General features: G+C 38.1%; 1 protein-coding gene across 2 annotated transcripts; it reads right to left on the bottom strand.

Annotated features, from left to right (window-relative positions):
- Nucleotides 1–3495: 3495 nt before the first annotated feature.
- On the bottom strand, nucleotides 3496–9663 carry srd5a1 (steroid 5 alpha-reductase 1). 2 transcript variants are annotated; one of them, XM_023344430.1, is made up of 6 exons: nucleotides 9182–9663; nucleotides 8851–9017; nucleotides 7626–7727; nucleotides 5498–5648; nucleotides 5319–5410; nucleotides 3496–5251 (listed from the first exon to the last, which is right to left on the bottom strand). In XM_023344430.1, exons 1-5 carry the CDS (start codon nucleotides 9490–9492, stop codon nucleotides 5344–5346), a joined length of 798 nt encoding a protein of 265 aa, XP_023200198.1. In that variant the 5' UTR covers nucleotides 9493–9663; the 3' UTR covers nucleotides 3496–5251; nucleotides 5319–5343. The 2 variants fall into 2 exon arrangements, with proteins under 2 accessions (XP_023200198.1, XP_005809153.1); XM_005809096.3 differs by having other exon boundaries at nucleotides 3496–5410.
- Nucleotides 9664–10168: the final 505 nt, after the last annotated feature.

The following is a 10168-nucleotide window of genomic DNA, read 5'->3' as shown; positions in this document are numbered from 1 at the left end:
AGGGAGAAGTCGGGATTCCAATATGGCGACGCCCAAGTAGCCACTGTTTGTAGCACCTCTTATGAAGATCGTTTTAACCTTAAGATGGTTTTCCATAAGCAAACATTTTGTTTAGCTTATTGTTGCCAGAGCTACGGGTAACATTCATTCTAAATGCACTTGTACTCTTGTAAAATGAACATGTTTCCATCACAGTTTACCACTGTTGAACCTGAGAGTGGCCATATTTGATCTCAGAATTGTTGATTGAGATTTCTTTGACTTTTTGAGTGGGAACTCCGATTTCAGGGGCATTCCAGCTGATTTCCAAGTCCTCACTACAAACAGAATGCACTGTTAGCATTCTGGGAGGAGTGAGAGTAGTTGGGATTCCAATATGGCGACACCCAAATCACCATTGTTCGTAGCACCTCTTACAAACTTCATATTAAGACGTACTTCCTCACGCAAACACCACTTTTAATTGGCTCTTCTATACAGGTAACATTCGCTACAGGTAACATTGATTATAGTCGCAGTACAAGTGTGTGTTATAAAATAAATGTGTTTCCACCACAGCTTGCTATTGTTGATGCTAGGAGCAGCCATGTTGGATCTCAAAATTGACTTTCAGGCTTTCCGAGTGGGAAGTCCAACTTTGAGGAGCATTCTGGGTGATTTCTTTCCAACTGGAGAGCTGGAATTTGTTATCTTTGACTACAAATGGAACACACCATTAACATACTCTGAGTTGTTCGGATTCCCATATGACGACCCCCAAGCAGCCATTGCTTGAGGCTACAAATTCTTACGATTTGTAGCTGCAATTTTTGAGTTTTGGCTACTTTTCGAACGTACCAGTTAGCAGTGTGTCTTATTTACACTTATTAGTATTTGCATGTAAGTAAAGTGGTTCAATTTCAAAATGCTCATTCTTCAATAGAATAAATAAGTCTAAGCAATTTAGATGTCTTGGCAGGTTTGCTGTTGTTTCATAAACTGTCAATCTAATGAGAGCAAATAGCTTCACCATGAATTCTTTTGTGAGGCACTGTGTGTTTTTGCTGTGTTAGTGCAACAGGAATTTCTCCCTCTCTGTTTATTGTTGCATCCGGGTTATTTTTTTTAAAAGCAGATGGTGTGGATCATTCTAGGTGCTGCTCTCTCCAAACCTTTAAAGCTCTAAAGTGCCACAGAGTTGCTGGATAAGGCAAAGCAAAAACATTGTGTACGCGTGCAAAAAAGGAGTGAGAGAGAGAGGAGATGGTCTACTCGCATAATTTCCAGCCTCAGTCTGTTACTCATATGCGGCATGTGACCCCGTCAAGGAACCCCCCCCTAAGGGAAGCCATGTGTCAGCTAGGATATGTAGCTGTAGCATACTTGGGGATGTACACAGCTACTCACTCACACTGTAAGCCAGCGGAAATCAAGTCAAAACACAAGCTTCAAAGTGACAGAGTAGCCTGAGAAGGTTATTGCTTTCAAACTGCTGCTTTATCTTATACTCATCTTTTATAGAAGGGAGCATAGTAAGAGATCTTTTACAAACATAAAGAGAGGAGATTTTCCAGATGTTCATACATATGATTTTTTTCTGCTAGACTGCTTTTTATCCATCATAAAATAGATAGATTGAAGATAAAAAATAAAAATAAAAAAAAAACGCAGAGAAATTCAAGTCTGCTCAATAGTGCCCTCTACAGGCACGGATAATTGTTCAGGCAGAACATTTTGTTCCCTTTTTTTTTTTTTTTTTTACATATGCAATGGCTTACTTCAATCTAGACAGGAAACATATTAACAAGTATCTGTGGACATACTGAAGACTTTTCATCTAAAGAGCTTTTGTCATAAAAAGGAAGGATTTTGCTTTTGACATCAACAATAAAAATGTCAAATTTTATCTTTTAAATGCAGGTTTCAAATGAAACTAGATTATTGATTAGTGTTTTAATGCAATGCTGAGCTGAAAGCTTCTGCCTCTTGAAGACAACATTATGAAAGTTAAAATCTGCCCCGACTGGACAATTTAATGTCACAAAGTGGAACATAATATTATAAACTATAGGTTGCTATTATGTAAAAATAAACTCAATTAGTCATAAAATTAAAAAATATATCAGACAGTAGGTATTAATTTTTTAAAACTTTTAGTAATAGGTACTGATGACAGAACCACATGATTTATTTCAATGATTAAGAAATAAATTTATAAAATGATCAAAACAAGGATTTTATTTCTTTTATGTAATCCTCTGCACATATTAAAGTTACTGTAAATTTGTGGGACCTTTGAATCCCAAATGTTCCAGATGTAAAACAATACATAGTACTTACTTTGCAGCTCACTTAGTTGTTAGTGGTAAGTTATTAAAAATAAGTTTGTAGGAAGTAGCTGTGTTTGTGGTAAATGAATCTAATTCCAGCCTTTCGGGAAAATATCGCTTAGAGAACATAAAGATTCATCTCTAAAAAATGTTTTTTCTTTGTAACTGAAATAACCAACGTCACATTATATCAGTGCAGTTTAATTTAAGTTTTATTCATATACTATATCTGTTTCCTTTCATCATTTTGATGCTTTTTTGTAGCTTTATAATTTGCTCCAGGTGAATAACGGTTGAAAAGATGGCATCTGATTTCTGAACTTAAAGGAAAACTATCTTACTATGACTAAACAGCACAAATCACAGATAGAAGCGGCTTAATCACTATTCGATTGATTAATTACATAGACATCAATTCACTCTAAAAAATTTCTGTAGATACGTTTGGAATTAACATTTTATTTTAGGTCTTGTACATGCATTTAGTGAAATTTATGCAGTCTAAACGTACCACACCGCTTGAGTAGGCCGAGGAAATCAGTCCCAAAACCGAAACCTTTCATCAAGATGCTATGCTTTTAAAAAGAAAAAAGAAAAGAAAAGAAAGAGAGCTCTCACTTCCATCTTCCCCAAAATGAATGATGCTAAAATTATGAGGAAGTCTCAATTAAAACGGTCGAGTGTAACGTAGTGATGCAAATACAAGGAGCGTGGCTAAAGAGGATGCATGGAGGAAACGGTCCGGAGAAGAAGCAGAAGGAGCGAGACGCCAGCAGGGATTTGGAAAATGATGGATGTCAATCTGTGGCAGAGCCGTCACAGATTCATCACTCTTAGATACAGTAGTTAAGTTTTTATTGATGATGGGTGGAAAAATTACAGCAAAACACGTAGGTCTGTAAAAAGATGTTGACGGTGACATCACGGTGTAGCACTAAGCTGAACTGCAGAGCCTTAAAGGGGCAGTATTATGTAAAAAAATTTTTTTTTTTAGCTGTATAACATTATAATGGTAATCTAAAACATACTTTTAGTGTTGCCTTGGTTCTTTCATGCATGTTTGAGGAATCTTTTAATCTCCCGTGGCAACCACTCAACTGTGAAACCACCCGGGTGGACCTAGCTCCGCCTATGAGGATGAAGCTCCTCCTCCGCCTGCAGTTTCCAAGCTTCTGAGCTTCCGCCTCACAGAGCAGCCTGCGTTCCGGTTTTCCATTTTATTATCCGGAGGTGAAGGTTAAGGGATTAAGTCATGTGTGATATACATACGGCATTTTTATACCAACTGAAGTTAACACAATTACTTGATTGTGCTATAAAATGGCACTATGTGCCTGGAAAAGATATCAAAACTTTCACATGATCTCATGTTGCAGTCATAAAAAAAAAATCAATTTATTGGGATTTTATGTGACAGAACAGCACTAAGTTGTGTACAATTGTAAAAAGTGACAGGAAAATACGACATAATTTCAAGGAAAACGCTTTTTGAACATGTTTGTTTACATCAAAAAGAGGAGAATTAAAGTCACTTGATGAACATTTCATCCCATTATTATAAATCTATAACAGTTCTCACTCAGAAAAAACAAAACATTTCTTTACTTATAGTAACAGTCACCAGAAAACAAACGCCAGAAGCTACCAGACATTCAAAGCAATTCTAACGTTTCCACTTGTATATTTTCTCAGAGTTTCTGTCTTTTTAAGCTCTGCACGTTCTACGTGTGGCTCTAACGTTCTATCCACGTTTATCAGTGAGTTCCTCTTCTTCATTGATTGGTGGAGAAGCCCCCATAGCGGTGCTCAGGCGGGACTCTCATCTCCTTGTTTCAGGCTTGGGTGAGTTATTGAGAGGAGGTGCGTGATCTCCATGTTGAAACCAGATAAAAGTATCAGGCGTTTACTGTTACTGCAAAGACTCTTCTGTCTGGTTTTTAGATTTATTTAGTGATAAACAGAACAGAATGAAGCAGGAAGACCAGATTTGAAATGTCTCCATCAGAAGCATGCACAGATAAGACACTAGGAGGTGCTAGAGCACCTGCTGGTTTGTTCCTATGGACAAAAAAAGTGCCCTTCTTAAATCTTTGACTATATCACAATTCAGTATCTACTAAATTAAAACCATTTACTACGTTTTTCTACAACTGTATGGCTGTGACTCTGTGTCGCAGCAATTACAGCCCCACAAACACAGGTACTACTTTTGAGAAACATTCCCCTTTGTAAGACGCTTCTTCAGGACTCCGCTCACATAAAGAAGTGTAATTTCAATCAAGTTTATTTGCACAGCACATTTAAGCAACAAGGCAGTTCAAAGCGCTTTCCATCATGAAAACACGAAAACAGAAATCCGTAAAAACATCATACAGACATCAATTGAGAAACGTTAGTGACAAACGTACCGTTTTGTCGAGTGCCATTGTCAAAATCATCAATATGTGTCGTGTGTGTTGGTCAACGTTTATGGGTGGAAAGCAACTCTGAACAGGTGGGGTTTTATAGCCTTGATTTAAAGGAACTCAGTGTTTCGGCTGTTTTGTAGTCTTCTGGAAGTTTGTTCCAGATTTCTGCTGCACAGAAGCTGAACGCAGTGTAACGTATCCCCACACAGTAAGTGGGTTTAATCAGATTTTCACATTTATTGATACTCTCATTGAACAAAGTGGGAAAAAATTTGAGCACCTGATCCCCAAGATATCTGTGAACACCACTGGTCTTCATTCAACATCAGCTTCAGATTTCCAGTCTCTACTCCTTTTTTGTCAGTTTGTTAGGATGGAAGGAGGATCCACGTATTTCCCTGTGGCATAAGGCCGAGCGTCGCACAAGGTCTTTGGTGTTGTGAGCGTAACTCGAGTGGCATTTCAGCTGAAGTCGTAGGGGCTTCCTGCTGCTTTATGAACGAATCAGCGACGTCCGTCCGCGTTATTACTTAACTGAATAATGACAGACGTCATTTCCAAGCAAAAGAAAGCAAGAAAACAAAGTTTATGTCAGAAATACCTTTCCAGAGTGGCTCTGCAGCTTTCTAGAACACGAAGGGAATCAGTGCCTTCCTGCTTTTGGGATAGTCTTCAAACTTAGCGAGGTACCATCTGCGAGGCGAGACAAGAAAAGATCCTTTCAGGGTGAACGTACGCACGCCCCACGAGAGTTCAACTCGGCGTGCGTGTTATTCTTACTTGTGGTGGGCCACAGCCCTGTTGGCGAGGACCACTGTGGTGAAGACGGAGAAGGCTGCACTGTGAGCCGAGCGGCCCGCCAGAGCGAAGCCGGCCCACTCTGTTATCTCTCCCAAGAAGTTGGCTCCGGACACGAACTCAAACATTCCGCCTGTTGAGGCCGGGGAAGAGAGGAGAGGATATATATATATATATATATATATATATATATATATATATATATATATATATATATAAACAATATACAACTTTAACTAGGTCGCTGTTCTGGAAGACATAGCCGGGCTGTTTGACATCTACAGCGGCTCTCTTGTGATGTAAGGAGGCTGTTTTCCACCGTTAATGTGAAATATGTTTAGTTATGTAAATCAGTTGGACACCGCATTTATTTGAGGATATTTGGAAGTTGTAGATCAATTAATTTAACACTTTTTAAGTCACTTTAATGTCTCTATTTTAGATACACGTATTTAGGACTTTGAAGTGTTTTTTGAAAATGCAAATATAAAGAATGGGTTTGGACCGGCTGGCACATGGTGGAAAAAAAAAAAGAAAAAGTCCAACTGAGCGTGAGCTAAGGAAAAACATTTATACAAGGAGGCAATGATCAGACACTGTATAGTTAAATACAGTCCCATTTAAAAATGACTCCAACTTCTGGATTCTCCTATGCGTTTTCATAGCCACAAACTTCAACGATTCTGTTTAGGATTTCATGTGGCCAACGCAAGGGAGAGAGGAAAATGATACAAGGTTTGCCCCAAATAGTCACACTTTTCAGATTTTCTTTTCTGGCATTTGCATATGATTGTCCTTCCACTTCACAATTATACACTACTTTGTACTGGTTTGTTGCATAAAATTACAAATAAACTGGATTAAAGTTTATTGTTTTAATGTGACAAAAAGGAAAACAATTAAAGTAAATGGACTCTCATGGCGCTGTAGGCACCTCCTGCCTTGGTAGCTTCCAGTTAAACGTAGCTTTGAGAAAAGTGCGACTCTAATCAGTCAGCCGTCTCCCCATGTTTTACATGTTGAATATTATTAAACAATTTTTGCATATGAAAATGCACATTTCTGGATAATATTAATTTTTTTTATCTGCTATGTTTGTAATCTGCAAATAAAACTGAGCTCATTCAAGTGAACAATGTAATAAAGACAAGATTTGGTGATCAGCTTTAACACGTTGGAGAGATTTTCACGGCCATTTTCACAAATAACACAATGTGCCAGCAGTTCTCGTTTCTTAGCAACATTTTGACTATCTCCATGAAAAAAAACATATAATGAGATATTATTCTTTTTTTGATTAAATGTAAGCAGCATTACAGGACAGAAAATAAAATACACACACACACACACACACACACACACACACACACACACACACACACTTACACAAAACATTTTCCATATAAATAAATCTTGTTTGGAGCCACAAATCTTACACAAGCTTTTGAAAAAAAGAAAACGATCATTTCTGAGAAATATCCACCATCGGTCCACAATTTAACTTCTGTTTTCAGGTTTTAAAGCGGAGAAAATCAATACACTTTCTTCTACGGGCTGTTAATATTTGCAGAAAATGAAAAGAAAAAAAACACAGTTTTCAACATAACAAGGCATATCTGCAAAATAATATGACTCATATTTAGAGGCAAAAAACAGCAAAAACCTGCATTTCTTGTTATATCTGTTAGACACATGCATTTATTGTGTTTCTTAAAATATTTTTAATTTATCGTAGCAACTACAAATTCCTATTAATGTCTGAAAACCCTAAAACTGAGTATTTATTTATACTATTTTCTCTACTGTCTGGCTTTTTACAGCATCAGTAAATTATGAAGATGTGATGACTGCGTTTGCCTGCAGTGACACGCTGTTGCCTAAATACATTTCCAAAAGAAGTTGCTAATACTTTATTGTCACTTCTATTGGTGTTACTATAAAAGCCACAAAATGTTGCGAAGACATTTTAACGCCAGGTTTGGTGATTCTTTATCGTTTTATCGAAAGTTATTAAGGGCAAACGGTAGAAGGTCTAAAGAGCGGCGGTTTCTAGTCAGTGTGACGGTAGGAAAACGCTTCTGTGTGGATCTGCTGAGAGAAAACACTTTACCTCTCGGAATCTTGTAACCTGTCTCGCCGGGTTTCCTCAGGTTCCTCAGGATGTGGTCAGAGTGGATGTTCACCAGCCAGCCAATCAGCCACAGAGCAGAACCTGAAGTCGGACCCAAAGCTCTGTCAGCAGATATTATCAATCGATGATCAACAGTAGGGTTGTACGGTTTCCACCTGTTATCCTCAACTAAATTTCCCCCCACTTAGGGTTGCCAGGTTGGGCACAGAACATCCTCGATCTTTAAAGGTCACTGTGACCAGTTCTGCTGATGACGCAAATGTTTCCTAGCCTCCCTTATCCGACCATTCCCTGAGGGGGACGCATCTGTGTTTAGATAGTGCGGAAGATTCAGCCTTGCAGAATGTAAATAGTACAGACAGGGATAATGAGTAAATGAGGACGGGAATGCAGGGCACATTTTTACAGAGTTTTACAGAGAAACCCATTTACCTTCCGCTTGGGTAATGCACACTACTTTGTGTCGGTCTATTTATCACATAAAACATAAAAGTTGTAAGGTGACAAAATGTGAAGACATTTGCGAGTTACTAGCTGCGTTTCCATTACAAATGTGAGCAAATCTTTGTCTATATTCTTGCTAATGTTGAAAAAACACAACTTTGTGCAATTGCGGTGTTTCCATTTAATTAAATTAAAATTAAGTCTGAATAAGCTTTTTTTTTTTTTTTTTTTTTTTTAACGCTTGGTGCTAGCCCTCACCATTTGTCATCCATCAGAGGAGATGTCGGCCTCAGCTACACGTGCAGCCATTTGGGGAAATGTTCATTTTACAGAAGAGCAGTGGATTCAACACGTCCGAATGACACTCAGCGTTTTATGAACTTTGCAAAAATGTGAGAGCAAGCTGTACATTGTTTGAAAAAAAAAACAACACAGACAAAAAAACAACAAAGCAAAACAAAAAATCCTCCAACCACTTCCTGTCGTCCTATTCGTGGTTTCCCCCAGTAGTAACAGCCGGTTGATGATCACGTGACTCGGAAAAAAAAGTGTTTCCATTGCAGTTCAACAACATACATCTATTTCAATAGGACTGAAAGACCACCTTATCCCAGCGCAACAACTTTAAAAAAAAATTATTTTATCAAGTTTGTTCGAAATTGGCGTATTTTTATTAATTTATTTTTGTAATTTCAACTCGCGGAATTCTACTGTTAATGGCTACTATGAAAGATCCGCTGATTAGACAGAGAACCCTCACCTGTGATGAAGCGTGGATGTGTAACCCAGTCTGCAGGGTACTCTGCATAGTGACTCAGGTATCGAGCCTGCATGTAGCCATTGTATATGCAGAAGACAAAGGCCAGGGCGAATGAGGCGAACGGTGTCGCTTTACCCCCTCGAATTAAAAATGGATAAATAAGGGTTCTGCAAAAAATAACAAATAATAATAATAATAAAACGTGTTAGATATTTTACAGACTTGCACATTTATATAACACACAAAGTTACATATATGTAGGTAATAATATAAGTACAAGGACACATCTAACGTAAAGATTAAGTTTATGTAAAGGTTGTTGGTTACTTACCTTTGAACGTAGTGGCAGAAGAACATAGCAATGAGGAGCTGATTGGGTAATAGAGACGTTTTAGAGGAAGATGTCCAAAACACCAAACACAGAGGCAACAATAAGGAGGGCAGCTCCTGGATGAACCAGGCAAACGTCACACTAACAGGAAACCCATATCTGCTCGAAGCATACCTTCCGTATGGGACGTTTTGGAAAAGTAAACTAACGAATGTGCAGGCTGCCATGAAATCCATGAAGTAAGCCATGCAGTCCAAAATATACCGCTCCTGCTCCTCCGAGGAGAACAGCCAGGACAGGAAGACGTCCATTGCGAGGGAAAGGTGAACGATACCGGGTCAAAACGTATGATACTGCTCCTGTTTCACAGGATATGAACTGGTTTACTTGCTGTCACTCACAAAACGCAATACCGACTGAGCGCACGAGAGGGACCGCCTCGAACCAATCACATTTCGAACCATATGCTGTCAGACGTTGTTAGCCAATCACAAAACTCAGTTTTGCATCGACGTTAGTCAACTAGAAAAGATGGCCCATATCGTTCCATGAAACAAATCAAATCATTATTTGTTTAAATGCTATCTAAGCCTACAAACTATTTATGTTTCCATTATGAAATTAGCTTAATGTGATTTTATTGTTGCTGTGCACTTTTATAGCACTTTTAATACGAAAGCTCCAAGTTATCCGTTGTGGATAAGCATGGATAATTAGCCAATCAGACAAAAGTGTTTCTTAAAAACCCACCTATCAGAGCCACCTATGAGCCAGGGGCTTTAATTTAACAGGAGACTCAATGCATCAACGAGGTCACCATATTGTGAGGGGCAAGCTCGCTTCCAACAACCACAAAATATGCACAACTACTAGTACTACTACCATTAATAATAATAATAATAATAATAATAATAATAATAATAATAATAATAATAATAATAATAATAATAATAATAATACAATTAAACTAAATCGGAGTAATCTTTT

This window comes from Xiphophorus maculatus, chromosome 13, assembly GCF_002775205.1.
Source record: "Xiphophorus maculatus strain JP 163 A chromosome 13, X_maculatus-5.0-male, whole genome shotgun sequence".
Classification (NCBI taxonomy): domain Eukaryota; kingdom Metazoa; phylum Chordata; class Actinopteri; order Cyprinodontiformes; family Poeciliidae; genus Xiphophorus; species Xiphophorus maculatus.
Note: the sequence above shows the minus strand (reverse complement) of the source record. Positions and strands in the feature narration are given on the sequence as shown.

Coding starts and splice junctions, on each gene's coding strand:
- srd5a1 (XM_005809096.3), bottom strand. CDS start 9,492: ATGGACGTCTTCCTGTCCTGGCTGTTCTCCTCGGAGGAGCAGGAGCGG. Junction 9,018..9,181: donor TTCTGCCACTACGTTCAAAG/GTAAGTAACCAA, acceptor TATTTTTTGCAG/AACCCTTATTTATCCATTTT. Junction 5,649..7,625: donor AGGTTACAAGATTCCGAGAG/GTAAAGTGTTTT, acceptor CGGCCTCAACAG/GCGGAATGTTTGAGTTCGTG.